This window comes from Orycteropus afer, unplaced genomic scaffold (assembly GCF_000298275.1).
Source record: "Orycteropus afer afer isolate SDZICR_OR568_19922 unplaced genomic scaffold, OryAfe1.0 scaffold00244, whole genome shotgun sequence".
NCBI lineage: Eukaryota > Metazoa > Chordata > Mammalia > Tubulidentata > Orycteropodidae > Orycteropus > Orycteropus afer.
The window spans coordinates 3685940-3702139 of record NW_006921831.1 but is presented as its reverse complement, the minus strand read 5'-3'; the positions used below and the strand labels follow the sequence as shown (position 1 = coordinate 3702139).

Below are 16200 nucleotides of genomic sequence, written 5' to 3'. Positions count from 1 at the left end.
CCGGGGCCGCGGGCGCGCCTCGGGCGCCACGTCTGGACTGTCGGCGCCGGGAGAGGGGAGGCCCAGCGCGCCCCCGGGGCTGTCCAGCTTGCAGAGCTTGGGGGCCTCGCCCGGGTTTGGGGGCCCGGGGCCTTCGGGCCGCCGGCTCGGAGCGTAGGCCGACTTGATGTCCAGCGAGAAGGAACGCTTGAGGCGGTTGGTGTCCTGCAGGCGGTCCGATGAGAGGTGCAGGCCGCGTAGGCCCTGCTGCAGCGCGCTGGTGGCGGGGGCCGCGGCAGGCGCCCGAGGTTCCCCGCCCGCGCCCGGCACGCCCTCCCTGGCTGCGGTGGCGGCACTCTCTGAGGTAGGTGGTGGCAGCGGCGGCAGGGGCACCGTGGGGCCCGGCAGGGGCTTGGGGGTCCCTGAGGGCGGCACCCCATCACCTTGCAGGGCGGCCAGCAGCTTCAGGCTGCGTTCATACTCCAACAGCTGGCCCAGGAAGTTGAAGTTGGGTGAGATGGACGGTCGGCGGTCCTTGACAAACCTGGAGAAGGGGCTGCTCAGGGCCAGGTGCCCACCCAGCTCCAACCCCTGCCTCCCCCTACACCGAGCCACGGTGGGGCCCACCCAGCTCCAACCCCTGCCTCCCCTACACCCAGCCACGGTGGGGCCCACCTAGCTCCAACCCCTGCCTCCCCCTACACCCAGCCACGGTGGGGCGCACGGGTGCTGTGCAGACCCAGAGGGCACGGTGCGCACGCCAGGAGCTCAGGCTCCCTCTCCCCAGCAGGCACCAACAGTCAGGGGTCCCTGAAGCTCTGGACAAGCCCAGCCTGGCCCTTGTGCTGCTGGTGGGGGAGGGGGTGTCTGAGCCCTAGGCCCAGGACGGGAGGGGCTACCTGTAGGCGTCATCCGAGGACATGCCCATGGTCTTCATGATGTACGCGATGGCAATGGTGGCAGAGCGGGAGATGCCAGCCAGACAGTGAACAATGACTTGGCAGCTGGACAGCTTGGCTTTATCTAGGGGCAGGTGGCAGTGGTATCGGGGCTGGTCTGGGTTCCATGGCCCCTCCTCACCCAGACAACAGCCTTAGGGGACTCCAGCCTCCTCACCAACATTCCCAAATGCTTCTCCAGGGATCCCCCCGACCCCGGCATATTGCCTCACTCCGGCACTTGGCACACGCACACATGCACACACACACATGTGCACACACACCAGCGACACAGGCACATACACGTATGGATACACACCAGCTATACATGAACACGTGTGCACACATACCAGGTTCACATACACACATCAGTTATGCACATATGCATGCACATGTGGACAGATGCCAGCTACATGTACACACATGCATGCTACACACACTTGTTATACACATGTGTACACCCATCAGGTACACAGGCACATACACGTGTGCACACCCTGGTTATACACATGCACGCCCACCAGCTGCACATACGTGTGCACGTATGCCAGGTCCACACACATGTACACCCGCCAGCTGGGCACGGTGGGCAGGCCGGCCTCTCCCTCCTCGTGGGCCCACCCTCACCGATGAACTCCACGGACTTGTCCAGCCAGGGCAGCAGCTTTTCACAGTAGTTGTCATTGACGGGGATGCGCATGAAGTGGCTCTCGCAGATGAAGTCCGGCTTGGGACACGAGTTGCTGGCATTGAGGACGTAGCTTATTCCGTTCTGTGTCATCAGGTCCTGCAGGGCCCGGGTCACAGGTTGGGAGGAGGTGGGGGGGGAGGAGAGCTGGGTGGGGGTGGGGGGATAGGGAGGAGGGCACTTCTTTCTCTCTGCAGCTGGGTGGGCGGGACCTTGGAATCTGGGGGTGCTGGTACCCCAGAACACGAGCTGGGCCTAGCTCAGGGACTCCCAGCGAGTGTGAGTCTGGGGCCCATGGTTCTCTGCCACCCTGCCCAGCGGCCCCGAGGAAGGGATGTATGGCTGCCTGGGCGGGGCCTGTATCTTTCCCTCATCACCATTTTTAAAACATGGGATGCTTTCCGGGCTGGCCAGGGGCCCGGTGACATGAGCAGTCTGGCATGCTGGCCCCACTGAGGGGCGGGGCCGGCTGCTCACTCAGCCCAGCCCCCACTGGGCCTCCAACAAGCCCCGCTCCAGCCTGGCCAGACCTAAGGGTCCTTCTAGCACCCCCCCCACCGCCTTCTTCCACCCGAGTGCCTGGTGGGGCACGTACCTTGTTCAGGACATCCTTCTGCGAGCCCAGGTAGAGGTGAGGCAGGATCCGGGTGAGGCCCACACTGGGCACCGGCAGGCAGGGCTGGGAGAGGCTCACGGGCAGCAGGGCGGCCGGCTTGCCTTCACAGAGGCCCGGGAAGCAGGAGGAGAAGGTGGCAAAGCCCCCTGCACAGGAGGGTGCAGTCAGCAGGCAGCCCCTGGGACACCTGCCTCCAGCAGAGGCTCAGCGGGCCACACCCAGGCCCTCCCCGAGCCCAGGCCCAACGCTGCGCCTCCAGGCGCAGCACCTGGCCTGTGTCTGGATGCAGCAGATGGCTCTGACTACCGCAGGCATGGGCTGTGCCCACCCGCAGGCCACTCCAGGAACCAATTAGGGGCTGGCGTTGCTGAGGACGCTGTTGGTGATGCCCATAAATGTGGCTGTGGGCGCTGGTCAGTGAGGCTTGGGGCCCAGATGGGGGAACTCCAGGCCACAGGGGTGTCCCAGCATCTGGTTCACATTCACACAGCCTGGAGTGGAGAGGACCTCCCCAGCTCTGACCCTGTGACCTGCAGCCAGGCTGCCAAACTGCCCCCCCCCCACCCTGTTTTGACAAAATCCACATGTCAGGATGTCCAAGACCTCCAGGCTGGGCTTGGGTGCCAGCATCAGGAGGGGAGGGCTTCTGTGGGCCCCACCCTTGGGCATGACATTGCCCCCTGGAATTGGCACAGTCTGCCGGGCCATCTGCACTGCTGTTTGGGCTCCAGCCCATGACTCCAGAGAGGGTAGGGGCACAGAGGTGGGGACCTTGGGGACAGGAGCATGAAGGACACAGGACCCATGCAGGTCCGTGGCAGAAGGTCACTGTGTGTGACCACTCCTCTGACCTGAGTGGTCTTGCCCTGCCATGAGGCTCAGACAAGACAAGGAAGGGCCAGCAAGATGCATGAGAGGATGGGTCCAGGCCTGGCTGGAGCGGCCTGTGGCTCAGATCAGCTGCTTGGCTGAGCCTGGTGCCCTCCAGCTCTGGGCAGGGTGAGGTAAGGCGTGCCTGGGGCACTCCGCAGCTGGCACCAGTGGACTTTCCAGGGTGTGGCACACGGGCACACAAGCACACGGGGCTCCTGCTGCTGGCTATGGCTGTCCATTTGGGCTAAGGCCCGAGGTCCGCCCATTGGAGGAGGCAGGGCTGGAAGGGGGAAGGCGGTGCTTAGACCTGGGGAACCCTAGTGCACTTCCTACCCTCTGCCTCAGAGGAGGCCAGTGAGGAGCCTTGATGACCCTGAGGACAGAGAAGCCTGCAGGCTCAGTCTTCAACCCTGCCCAGCTCCAGGGGTCAGTTTGTGGGTACCTCCCATCAGAATACCTGCTAAGGGGGCTCCTTGAGCCCCCAGAGTAGGCTGCACCCTGGGATCTGGAGTTGGGGTCTCCATTGGGGGACTGGAGGCAGCAGCCTAGGGGCAGAAGCGTCCCTCGAGAACCTGCTGATCCCAAGGGAGGAGTGTGTGTGGATGTGTGTGTGTGGGGGGGGGGGGAGCTGGGTGCCCTGGGGGCTCCTGCTCACAGTCCAGGGCCAAGAAGCACAGGGGCAGACCCTCCTTTGCACCCCCCTCCCCCCCACACAGCTCTTTCCCAGTCTCTTAACTGCTTGGCCCGAGTGGAGTGAGTTCCACCAGGGCTGCGACTTCCTTGAGGAAAAGAAAAAAACCTCACTGCCATGGAATCCACTGGACTGGACTCACAGGGACCCCTCCTTGGGTTTCCGAGGCAGTATCTCTAAGGAAGTAGATTGCCCAGTCTTCCTTCTGAGGAGTGGGTAGTGGGTTTGAACCTCCAGCCTTCTGGTTAGCATTCATTTGCCTTAGGCACTAGGCTACAGAAGAGTCTGGCCAGAGGGACAAGCCCTATAACCTTCACAGGGAGTGCCCACGCCCCCAGGTGCTGCAGCCTGGCCCCTACACGCCTACAGATGACAGCCCCTGCGGCATTGAGGCTCCATCCCACCTGGGCACCAGGTGGCTCTGAGTGGCAGGTAAGAAGGGACAGGTCGGGCGAGGTGTGTGCACCCCACCTCGGCCACCCCCTGGGGCATCTATCTGCAGCGATGCCCCTGCTCGCTCTGCTGGGGGCAGTAGGGGGAGGAGGCAGCTTTCCTGGGGCCTTGAACATCTCAGGACGTCTCAGACTTGCGCAGAAGTGCGTGCACCCAGGTCCTGCGCCCACTAATCGCGGCCACGACCACAGACCAGTGCACTCCTGCCCAAGCCCCGGCGGTCTCCACTGCGCAGGGCCTGTGCCCACCACTTGGGACCTGAAGCTGGCACCCGCATGGGACTGGGGCGGGTGGGGGCCCGGGCACTCCTCGTTGTCACCTGGGCTGGGTGTTGAGGGCAGCAGGGATGCCTCTGCGTCTGTGGGCAAGGTGGTGGCAGTGGTGACTTTATTAGCCCACATTCCACAGCAAAGTGCACTGCTTAAAGGGCCAGGCTCCCTCTTCATTCCTGCTGCACCCCACCCCCCACATGGAGAGAAGTGCAGCTGGGGCAGCTGCCCCAGGGCCCTTTCCTGCTTCCCAGAGATCCCCATCTGAAGGGGCCAGGTCTCCCTCTGCCTCTCAGCGCATGGAAGGATGAGGTCCTTGTGTTCTGGCCTGTGCTTTCCAATGACACCAGTGTCCCCAGCAGGTGGTCCAAAGACTGCCCCTGGGGCCGTGGTCCTAGAGCAACACGTCTGCTTTAAGAGTGGACCCAGCCCCTCTCCACTCAGCCTGTCCTTCCTGTCTTCTCAGGAGCTGTGCCCTCCTGGGAGGGGGCTGCAGGCAAAGCCAAGAAGCTCCCCGGAACCCAGGATCCTGATTCTGTGTCATTAGGGCTCACTCCAAGGCCACGTGGGGCTGCGACCCCATCCCAACTTGGCCCAGGGGCTCAGGGTCTGGAGGGGCACAGCCAGACCCCAAGTGAGCCCAGTGCCTCTTTTCCCTCCACCCCAGCCCCTTCCCCCAGTGGAGGCGGGGGAAGGGGAATGGGGATGGAACCAGCCGGGAATGCTCTTCCTCTCACTGATGCACCCTCCCTCTCATGGTTGGGCACCTGCCATGACCACCTACTAAATGACAGGTGAGGACACAGCAGCTGTGAGCACATGGCACGCCCAGCTGCCCTCTGGGGGCCCACTGTGGGAGAGGAACCCAGGCACAGCAATCTGACCAAAGCAGGAGGCCAGGACCAAGCGTCCAATCCAGGCAGGCTCCCTGGAAGAGAGGGTATTGGTACTGATCTTGAAAGGATAAGTAAGAATGTGCCTAGAGGAAGACCAAGGACCAGTGGTCACAGACTTTGAGAGGGAGTGTGACATGCAGTGGGCTTGTTGCCCCACACCAGGCCCACGTCCCTCCCTAGGGCGGCAGGGCACTCTGGGAGAAAGTACAGGCTGGGGGCGGGTCCTGGGAGTGGGAGCTGGGGAGGTGAAGGCCCTGTTCTGGCTTCAAGGTGTCTTCACAAGGGAGTCCCCGGTTGGAGGCATGCTGAGAGGTCTGGGGTCATGAGGGGTATCAGAACCTGAGAGGGAGGCCTGGGCAGAGACAGATGGGGCCAGTAGAAGCGGAGAGGGCCTGGGACAGGGTGGCAGAAAGCAGAGCCAGGATGGGACATCCAAGAGCCACAATTGAGTGGGCACCTGTGAGCAGAAGCAGCCAGGGGGTGGTGGGCAGGGGGAGGCCAGGATCAGTGGAAGGAGGTGGGGCCAGGATGGGGAGGGAGGGAGCCTGGGAAGGGGTGGGGGAGGCCAGGATTGGGGAGGGGTGGAGGAGGCCAGGACAGGGAGGGGCAGGCATAGGGGTGCCTCAAGGCTCCTGAGCGGCCTCCTCTAGCTCAGAGTGACCAGCTGCCATGGTGGGGTCCTGTCTGGAGAAGGAGGGAGCGAGGGAGGGCTGCACACAGGAACCTCTGTCTGCACCCTCTGTGCTGGGTGTGAGGGTCTAGGTGGGCCCCAGCCAGCCTTTAACAGCTCCCTCCAGGGCCTGGGAGCTGAGGGCCAGGGGAGGCGACCAAGGGGGGCACCGGAGTGACCAGCTGGATGCCCAAGCTTGCCACCTCCAGGACAATGGAGGGGAGGGGATGAGGAGTGCTTGCAGAGGGCCGGATGTGCCTGGTGAGAAGCAGCTGGGGTTAGCACAGGGACTTAGGGGAGGGAACCTTGGTGCCCACAGTGCTCAGCTTGGGGGTGTCACACAGCACACCCAAGATTCATGGTCCTAATTGACAACCCCCTATATCCTGTGTGGCCATGGAAAGGGGCTGACGTTGACTTTGGCTGGTGCCCAGGGCAGAGGGTCAGCTCTGTCCCTGCTGCTCTCTCACCAGGAGCCTGGGCAGGACCCCTCCCTGCCTCAGCCTCAGCTTCACCATCGACAAAACCCACTGGAAAAACACGTGTGGGGAAACCCACGTGCAGGTTCAGTGCGGTGAGCAGACTGTGAGCCCCGCCCTGGCAGAGCAGGGCACAGTCCTGAATACAGTGAGCGTCTTGGGGTGAACACCCACTGCCTGGAGTCGATCCCTACTCACAGCGCCCCTAGAGGACAGAGTGGAGCCGCCCCACAGGGTCTCCAAGGCTGTCAGTCTTCACAGAAGCGGACTGCCTTTCTTTCTCCAGAGGAGCGGCTGGTGGGTTCGAGCTTCCAATCTTTTAGTTAGCGATGGAACACTTTAACAATTGTGTGACTAGAGCTCTTTATGGGATGACTATTGCCCCTAGCCCCAGTACTTGTGAAGGTGACCCTCTTTGGGAATAAGGTCTTAGATGTAGTCAATCACTAAGGCAGCAGGTGAGTCCTAGTCTGAGCAGGGTCCTTATTAAAGAGGAGGGGCACAGAGACACAGAGGGAGACCACCTAGTGATGATGGAGGCAGAGGGTGTGATGCAGCCACAAGCCACAAGCCGGCCAGCCCCAGGGGACCAGAAGCTGGGCGGGGCAGGAAGAGTCCTGCCTGGGGCCTCTGAAGGGAGCATGGCCCGCCTGCACCTGCCCCGAGAACTGCGACAGAATAAATCCTGTTGTTTTCAGCCCCACGTGGGTCGCTTTGTTGCGGTGGCCTCAGGAAGTTAACGCAGCAGGAACAGGTGGGGAAGGCTCCCTGTGCCCTGGAGCAAACCCACACCTCTGGTCAGCAGCTCCTCTCGTCACACGGCCTGCCCTCACTCTGCCCATGACACCAGTGGACGCCGTGTCCCGCAGCCACTCCAGTCTCACCCCTGTCTCAGAGCCTTGGCTCCGTGGTCCCTCTCCTGACGCACTGGAATCACCTCCTTGCAGGGTCCACCTTGAGCAGCTTCGCTGAAGTGACTAACAGACCCCAGCCCCTCTGGGGCCTGTCACCATGAGTGCTGAGGCCCCAGATGTCAAACGGACAGGTGGACAGGAGTATTCAACTGCTGTCTGACGGGAGGGCCTTTGACGGCATCTGCACCCCCATGCTCACCCTGCACCTACCACGCCCCCTGGCATGGAGAGGCCAGGTGGCAGGTGTGTCCTCAGAGGGCCCAGACCCCAGCTGGCAGGACACACCTCCCAGGGCAGACCAGCTCCATCTAGCTCTGAGTCCTGCCCTGGGCAGGGCAGAGAGTGGTGTAGATTTTACAGAAGTCCCCTCAGTGTGGACGGAACCATCCAGAACCTCCACGGAGCCAGCGCGTGCGTGTGTGTGTGTGTGTGTGTGTGTGTGTGTGTGTGTCCGCTTGCGGAAGGGACTTCCTAGCCTGGAGCTGGCCAGGCTGCTTGTGGGCAACCAGTCACCTGGGGGGGCCTCTGTGCATCTCCCTGGCAGCAGCCGTGATTGGCTAGGGTGTTGCTAGGCAACGTGCGCTGAGCCCGGCTTTCCCGGGATTTCCCTGGTGTGGGACCCGCTCGGTGTCAGAACGGCCTTTCCAGATGGCGGGGTCGATGCCTCCGCGGGGCTGTGAGCTCAGAGAGTGGCCCCTGAGCCGAGCCACCTTTGCCCAGGCCCCACGCCCTTCCTGCTGTGAGCCGTGGTCGGCGTTGCCTCCTGCCCACCTCTTCACCTGCCAGCGGCGGTGGGCTGTGTTGGAGGGGCGCTCCAGGGAGGGACGGTGGAGACCCCGACGCCAGGAGGGAGAGGCCGGGGGCGCAGCCGGGGAGCTCACCCGTGAGAATGGCGACACTGTCGAAGCAGCCGTCCAGCTTGCTGAGGAGGAGGGACAGGAAGCTGTCCGCGGCCAGCACGCTGGCGTCCCGTGTGCTCTGGTCATAGACCACCACATCCTGCGGCCCTGCGGCCTCCACCTGGGGACCGGGAAGGCAGAGGTCAGGGCCCTACGCCTGACACGCTCCCCCACACCACACAGGCGGCCCCGGGGCAGGAAGGGTCACTCGCCTGGTGAAGGGAAGAGTGAGGGAGACGGGGTCGGTCTCCCAGAAGCGCGCCCAGGCGCATGTGGGCAGAGGGACTAGCGCACTGGCCTTGGGTCAGGCTGCCTTCCCAGGTGGCCGAGGCCAAGGGAATCCTGCCCCAGGGTCTCTGGGAGGCCTAGCTTGGGATGCGAAGGTGGGGGGTTCCCCTCCTCCCAGCCATGGGAAAGCCCAGGGCTGCGCCGGCCCTCTGCCCGCATCTGGGCTCGTCCCCCTCCCCCAGTGCCGGGTGGCCGCAGGGGGCCAGATGCGCCGCCCCCAGCACCCGCGGAGCTGCCAGCGGCTGATGATGTCATCGGCAGCCAATGGGCTTGCGCTCTGGCCGCGTCCGCCGCTGGGCGATTAGTCACTGAACGGATTCCCTTCTCTGGACCTCGGGAGCTGGTCTGCCGGGGTGGGGGCCTCCTGCCGGGCTGCCCCTGCCCACAGACGTGCAGGCACTCCGTCCTCCCCCAGGGCTCAGGGGTGGCGGGTCCTGAGCCGGGGGGGGGGAGCTGCTGCGCTCCCAGGCCCACTGGCCCAGTGGTCCTTTCCCCAGAAGCAGGACTCGGTGTTCCTGGGGAGAAGTGAGTCGCCCCCCCAGGGGACCCTGACATTCCTAGGAGCCACAGACGGGAAAGGGGAACCCGCAGGGCAGACAGGCAGAGGTGTAGGGCAGGGATGAAGGATGGGTCGAGCCCTGGGCGCCACTTGAAGACCTGAGGGCTCTCTTGACCACCAGTTTCCATGTCACATGGGAGAGCTCATTCAGCAAGTTACCAACACACACTTTCCTATTTGGAAGCCTCCCTGCGTCCAGGAAGGAGCTCTGATGGTGCAGTGGTTAATGCATTGGGCTGCTAGCCAAGAGGTCGGCCACTGAACCCACCAAATGCTCTCGGGAAGAAAGATGAGGCAGTCAGATTTCCTAAATATTGACAGCCTTGGAGACCCTGGGGGGCAGTTCCACTCTGTCCTCTAGGGGCGCTGTGAGTCAAAATAGAGACTCCACGCAGTGGGTTTGATTTGGGCTAAGGCATTTGACTGCCCACCAGAAGGCTGGAGGTTCAAACCCACCAGGCCCTCCTCAGAAGGCAGGTTCGGCAATCTACTTCCGTAATGATACTGCCTGGAAACCCAAGGAGGGGACGCTATGGGTCAGATCTGACTCCAGAGCAGTGAGTTTGGTTTGGTTTTGCATCTGTGAAGATTGACAGCCTAGGAAACTCTCTGGGGGCAGTTCCACTCTGTCCTCTAGTGGCACTGTCAGTCGTAAATGACTGTGAGGCAGGCGGCTTGGTTTTGGAATGGGTCAAGGCAGACTGTGAGTTTGCTCTGCTGAGTGTGAAAAGAGAAGCAACTGAAAACAACGGCTTTGCGTGCATCCCAGGCAGGTGTCATCAGTGAAAGTCAGAAAGGTGCAGGAGTCCCTGTCACGGAGTGCCGTTGTGTGTTGGGGACATGTGAATGAGCTGGACTTGTATCTTTGAGCTGATGCCAGGGTAAACTGATCTAAAAGACGGTGTCCGATGTTTGCACAGGGGCACAATGTCAGTGCTAGCCATAGGTACTGTTTTCCAGAGATACGCGTCTGGGGGCAAGTGTGAGAATCGGGGGGCTGGGCTCACGACTGCTCCATGTGACCCATGGCCACCCGGGAGGCCTCATCCCCTCTAAGTCCTGCAGACCCAGCGGTTCTGTCCCCTGTGTGCATTTGAGCTGTCCAGGGCCCCCTACTGCCTGCACCCTGTGTGTGCACCCACGCCTGACAGACTCATTCACCCCACACCCAGTGCTCGGCCCGGCAACGTGGCACAGAAATGCGCAAGCCCAGGACCCCTCGGGTGCTGATGGGAACCCCGACAGGGCCAAGTTTCTGGGTGGGATGGAGGGTGGACTCTGGGAGGACGGTGTCACCCTCTAGGGAGGAGTGTCAGTGCCGCTCTGTGAGGTTAGCATGGGTGGAGGAGGAATGACGACTGGTTCTCAGCAATGCTAACCACGGAAGCCCCGTTCAGGTGTGAGGGGCAGAGGAGGGGTGCTGGCTGATCCAAGGGCTCAGGCACTTGGCTGGGAAGGAGCCCTGGAGGAGGTGGGGAGCTCTGGAGAAAGGGGTAACCGAGGAGGGAGGAACGCCGAGGAGGCTGGTACCTGGCTCCGCGAGGCCGGCTGGACGAGCTCCGCTATGGTGACCTTGCCCTGCTGCAGCCTTCGTCTCACCAGCTTGGAGCAGCAGATGTTGACCGAGCTGAGCACGTGCCAGCTGCTGTACTCCACGAAGGAGCGGCTGTCGATGACCAGCGGCCCCCCAGGCCCGCCCCGCAGCAAGCTGGCCAGCTTCTTGGCGTCCATCACCTTCCGTGGGAGCCGGTCCCCAGCCATGGTGAGCAGTGGGCACAGGAGGGAGGGACTCCTGGAGGGAGGAGGGGCTGTCCGATGGCCCGGATCTGGCCTAGAGCTTGGAGTGACTGGGCATGGCGCCAGACCTGTGGGGAGAGATGGCGGTCAGCAGGGCTGGGCCCTGGGCCAGGGCGCTAGCCAGCCCACAGACAGGGCCAGCCTCCAAGGGGCTGATGGTGGGACCCTCGAGCACCCAAGCATGTTCCCGTGGGGGCTGCCGCTCTGGTCTTTCAGGTGAGCAACTCAGACTCTGCCACCTGTGCAATGGGAAGTCTTCAGGGGAGAATGTGTCCAGCCCTGGCCCGGTCACCCTGCTGGTCTCCAAACTCCCATCATGTGCTCACTGGGCCAGGCAGGAGCAGGCTCGATCCTTCCTCTGGGCTCACACCCCCTGGCACACGGCCCCGCCCGCAGCTCCTGCACACCCATCCCTGAGACACAGACCCCACCCCTCTGGCCTCATCTTTCCACTCCCAGGACCCTGGCTGAGGCAGGGGCCTGGAACAAGCCCCATCCCCTCTTCTCAGCTCTGAGTTCCAATTAGCTAGCTGGGCCTTGAGGCTTCCCCTTCCTTTGCACGCCATCCTCTCCATCCCAGGCGAGGGCAGCTGTCAGAGGCCCTAATCCTGGACCCCGGTGGATGGTGGGGGGTCCTGGAGATGGGGGCCAGAGAGGGGCTCAGGAGGGCAGGAGGATCTCCTCGGCTACCACCATGGTGCCATCTAGCAGCCCGTGTGTATGTGTGTGCGCGTGTGTGTGTGCGCCCACGCGTATGTGCGCCTGTCTCCCCCAGGTGTGCCACGCGCTTGAAGGTGGGTAGCAGTGGGCAGGTGCCTCACACAGGGGAGGCCTGGCTCTAGGGCTGGTGGATCTCAGGTGGGCCGTGGTGGGGCAGACAAAGATGAAGTTTGGCATACTTGGGGGGTCTCAGCATGGTCTCCCAGCCTTGGGCTGAGGGGATGGTGGAGGGAGGAGGGGCAGGGGCTGGGAGATCTGTGGACTGCAGGCCTGTCAGGTGAAAGACCCTCCTATGCACTTGGTGGCCAGCCTCTAGCTCCTGTCAGTCCCCATGTCCCTTGCCACGTGCCAGGACTGGCCCTTTTCTAGCCCCACCTAAGCCTCACAGGCACAAGGAGTTTGCCTTAAAGATGGAGAAACTGAGGTTCAGGGAGGGGGTGGGACCAATGCAAGGTCACACACAAAGAGGCTACATGAAAGTAGGGCCCCAGTCCCCCCAAAGCCCACTCCCCTGGGCCTCTCACGGCTGCCTCCTGATCAGGGTCTTCCCCCAACACCACCCTAGGGTCAGGTGTATGCTGGGAGAGAGATGGACCCCCAGGACCCCCAGAGAGGAAACCGTGGTGGGCAAAGCCCTCAGCTGTCAGCTACAGAGGGTGCTGGCTGGCTCTCTGAAGACACCACGTCACACTAGGTACGACGCCACTGGTGGCAGCTGCCACTGTTTCTGGACCACCCCCTCTATGACCCCCAGGCTGGGCACCTCACAGCCATTACCCCTTCTGCCTGAGAACTCTCAGGGTCTGGAGTCACAGCAGAGAAGGTCCGGGTGGGGTGGGGCGGGGCCACAGATATGGGCCACCAACACTGCCAAGCCGCCCCACATCACTCGGGTGGAGGGACCTGCCAGGGGCAGGGAACAGGGAGTGGGGCTCCAGAGGGTGGGCCAGGGCCAGCCTGGCTGTGGGCAGGGGCTGGTGGGTGGGGACCCAGGAAGGGAGCTCAGAGGGGCAGTGTGGGGTGAGGGCCTGCTGGGCTGCGGGCAGTGGGCAGGGGCTGGAGGGTGGGCACATGGGCCCTGCGGTCTGGTACCTGGCCAGGTCTGTCTCCCGAGGAATCCTCCCAGCTCAGCCCTATTAACTGTCACAGTATTGTTATTTGCAGCCGAGGGGGCTCATTAGCAAGTTAGCACCTCCACTGTCGCCATGGCAACAGCAGAGGTGCCAGGCAACCGTGGCTCCCTCCGCAGCAGCCACTGAGCAGTCTCGGGCGGCTGCGGATTGGCGAGAGGCCCCTCCCCTCGCAGGTGCCGGGAGCTGGGGCTTCCCAGACCCTCTCCTCCGGCCAGGAAGCCTTTCCAGGGACAGCCCTGACCCGTAGGGTCTCCTTGGACAGAGAGCTCCTGCGGGGGGAGGATCCCTGCCCTGTAACCTCCTCCACAGCTAAGGGACAGGGCTCAGGCCTGGGGCGGGACGCTGAGGTCGGCCTCTCGCACACCACGGGGGCCAGAGAGACCCAGGTGGAGCAGGGGAACGTGGTTAGATAGGGCTCGAGCCTGCTCTCAAGGACCTTGGGCCTGGACCCCCAAACCACGCTCCCCCCTTTCCAAGGACAGAGAGGGCAGCTCCTTGGTGTGGGTGGGGGAGGCAGGGCGGGGTTCCCCGAGCACAGCCCCATCTGACCTGGTCAAAGGACTTTGAGCCCAGAGGGGAGCAGTTCCCAAGACCAAAGGCAGAAGGAGTCACCTCCCAGGCTGCCGTGGGGCCTCAGTCGTCCCCTCCCTGGCTGGGTGCTGCCTGGAGGCGCGTCTGGGAGGCCCGGTGCAAGCAAGCCTGGCCGGTGCCTGCCATTCGCTGACTCCGTGCACCTGGGGCCTATCGAGCCCCCATGTGCTACTATTCACATGTGTACACATACTTGTGGTCAAGGGCCACAGGCCAGGAACACACTCATATACCCAGGACCTCCGACTCCACGTGCCGGCCCCACACCTTGTCACACAGCGCCTCGTGACTGGTGCCCCGCCCCTGTGGCCTGTTAATGTTCCCCAGCACGTCTGCCACCGGTCACGACCTGAGCCTACACTCCAGGGTCTGAGGGCACCATCCTTGCCCTGCCACGTCCTGAGGGGCACCTGTCACATGTGGGTCAGAAAAGCAGATCAGGTGTCCCTGAGCTGACTTCCACTCTGGGCGCCCGAGTGCATCAGGGGAGAAGCGACTTCACAGGGTTTCCAAGGCTACTCCTTTGGAATCGGTCACCAGGCCTTTCTGCCCAGCCACCTCTGCTGGATTCAAGCCTTCTAGTCAGCAGAGAGTTCTTAACTGTACTCTCCCGGGTGAAGGGGCCAGCAGTGGAGGGAGCTGAGGTGCTGAGTGCCCTCTCACCACCGGGAGAGGGGTGCAGACCTGATTGGGCTGGGCCAGTACTCATGAGGTCGGGGGCCTACCCCTCACCCACTTTCTCCAAAACCAAACCACACCCACTGCCCTGGAATTGATCTCGACTCACAGCGCCCCTAGAGGACAGAGTGGAACTGCCCCACAGGGCTTCCAAGGCTGTCAGTCTTCAGGGAAGCAGACTGCTTCATCTTTCTTCTTTCTGGGGCAGGTGATGGGTTTGAACCGCTGACCGTTTAGAAAGCAATCAAGCTCTTTAACCACTGCCTCAACAAGGCTCCCTGCTCTCTCCATGGTCTCCAAATAGCCTTGCCCCTCTACCCTCTTTCTGCACCCTGGGGTGAATGGGAACAGGATCCAGCTGGCCCCTGCTCTGCCCCAGGTTCCGCCAGTGGGGGACCAAGCAGAGCCAGCTTGCCTGGGACAAAGTGGGGTGGAGAACAGCTGGGTTAGCGGGGACACCTGGGACAGCCCAGGCCTTCTCCCCGCCACTGTCCCCCATTACACACCTGGGACAGCCCAGGCCTTCTCCCCGCCACTGTCCCCCATTACACCACCTGGGACAGCCCAGGCCTTCTGCCCGCCACTGTCCCCCGTTACACACCTGGGACAGCCCAGGCCTTCTCCCTGCCACTGTCCCCCGTTACACCACCTGGGACAGCCCAGTCCCTGTTACACACCTGGGACAGCCCAGGCCTTCTCCCCGCCACTGTCCCCTGTTACACACATGGGACAGCCCAGGCCTTCTCCCCGCCACTGTCCCCCGTTACACCACCTGGTACAGCCCAGTCCCTGTTACACACCTGGGACAGCCCAGGCCTTCTCCCTGCCACTGTCCTGAGCGGCCAGCAGAGTTGGCCTCAGCCCTCACATTCTCGCGGTCAGTGTGCTGCACCCTCCTGTTCCGGTGTAGCCCTCCTACTGTGCATGTAGGAGATGCCTCCAGGGCTCCCTGTAGCTTCCTTGGATGCAGGTGATGTCTCCTAGGGCCCTGTGTCCATTGACACCTTCTGAGCCCCTACATCTCCACCACCTCAGCAGAGGTGAGGCTGGCAGTGGTTCTGAAGCAGGGGCCAGACTTGAAGCATCTCCTCACACACTCGCTGTCCCCTGAGGCACCTCCCCAAGGACTGACGCCCTGAGGGGAGTGGGACTGGCCCAGCAACTCTCCTGCCTGCCCTAGGCTGACTGCAGCAGAAGGTATTTCAGTCAGATTCCAAGAGGACCTCCCAGCTCCTAGTCATATGATCAGCCCGAGGTGGTGGGTGCTTGCTAACCATGTGCAGAGTGAGTCCTGGGCCACAGCTCTGCCTGCTACAGACAGCCTTGGGCAGCCCCAGGGAGCCAGAGGGTCCCAGGGAGGAGACAGGAGGCCCTGAGATTGCCACGCAGCCTTCGGGGCCGGGGCACAGGACATAGGACATGCACTGCCCCCTAGCCCGCACATCAGGGACCACTGCAGCCACCACGCCGGGCCACCTCTCTCCTCCATTGCAGAGCCCCCACCCCACTGCAGCATCTGGCCCACTGCCCTTGCAGAAGGCAGCCGATGTTTGCTACTGGGAGCCAGAGGCTAGGAACGAGACCCCGTCGGGTCTGGGCCTATTGTAATCCCCTCCCCTCCAGGCCACAGGCACCCCCAGGTGGGCAGAGAAGCAGAGGGAGGCCGGGGCCTCAGCCTGGCAGTGCCAGCCCCTCCCCCCACACCGCGCCGCCTCTGCAGCAGGCGCCCTCTTTATTCTGCAGAACCGGCTGAGCACCCCGGGGTGGGGGTGCCTGGTGGCCGGAGAGGGACTCTGCGTCCTGCCCAGCCTCCTCCAGCCTCCCACGGGGCAGAAGACCTTGTACAGCCCGGCCTGCGCCATCCCCCAAGCAGCCAGGGGCCCGCCGACCTTCCCCAAGACTGGGCCCCACGCGGGGTGGGCTGCATGGGTGGGCGTCGGGGCAGACCCCGGCTGGATCTCACGCGGCCCCTGGGCTGCTTCCCCTAGGCCGCCCCCCACCCCAAGAAGGACTTGCCGGAGACCGCGGTGGCCTCGCGTGGCTGCGGCGCTGGCGCTGCGCACTGCGGG

The 16200-nt window shown here is 63.2% G+C and overlaps 1 protein-coding gene across 1 annotated transcript in view; it reads right to left on the bottom strand.

The window, feature by feature from the left end:
• The window catches only part of DUSP8 (dual specificity phosphatase 8), a 12600-nt gene extending 1627 nt beyond the window's left edge, over nucleotides 1-10973 (bottom strand). Inside the window, exons 1-6 of the mRNA XM_007949344.1 lie at nucleotides 10743-10973; nucleotides 8348-8486; nucleotides 2201-2367; nucleotides 1545-1704; nucleotides 879-1002; nucleotides 4-523 (exon numbers count right to left, since the gene is read on the bottom strand). Coding sequence (XP_007947535.1) covers nucleotides 4-523; nucleotides 879-1002; nucleotides 1545-1704; nucleotides 2201-2367; nucleotides 8348-8486; nucleotides 10743-10973 — 1341 coding nt within the window. The remainder of the gene's footprint in view (nucleotides 1-3; nucleotides 524-878; nucleotides 1003-1544; nucleotides 1705-2200; nucleotides 2368-8347; nucleotides 8487-10742) is intronic.
• Nucleotides 10974-16200: the final 5227 nt, after the last annotated feature.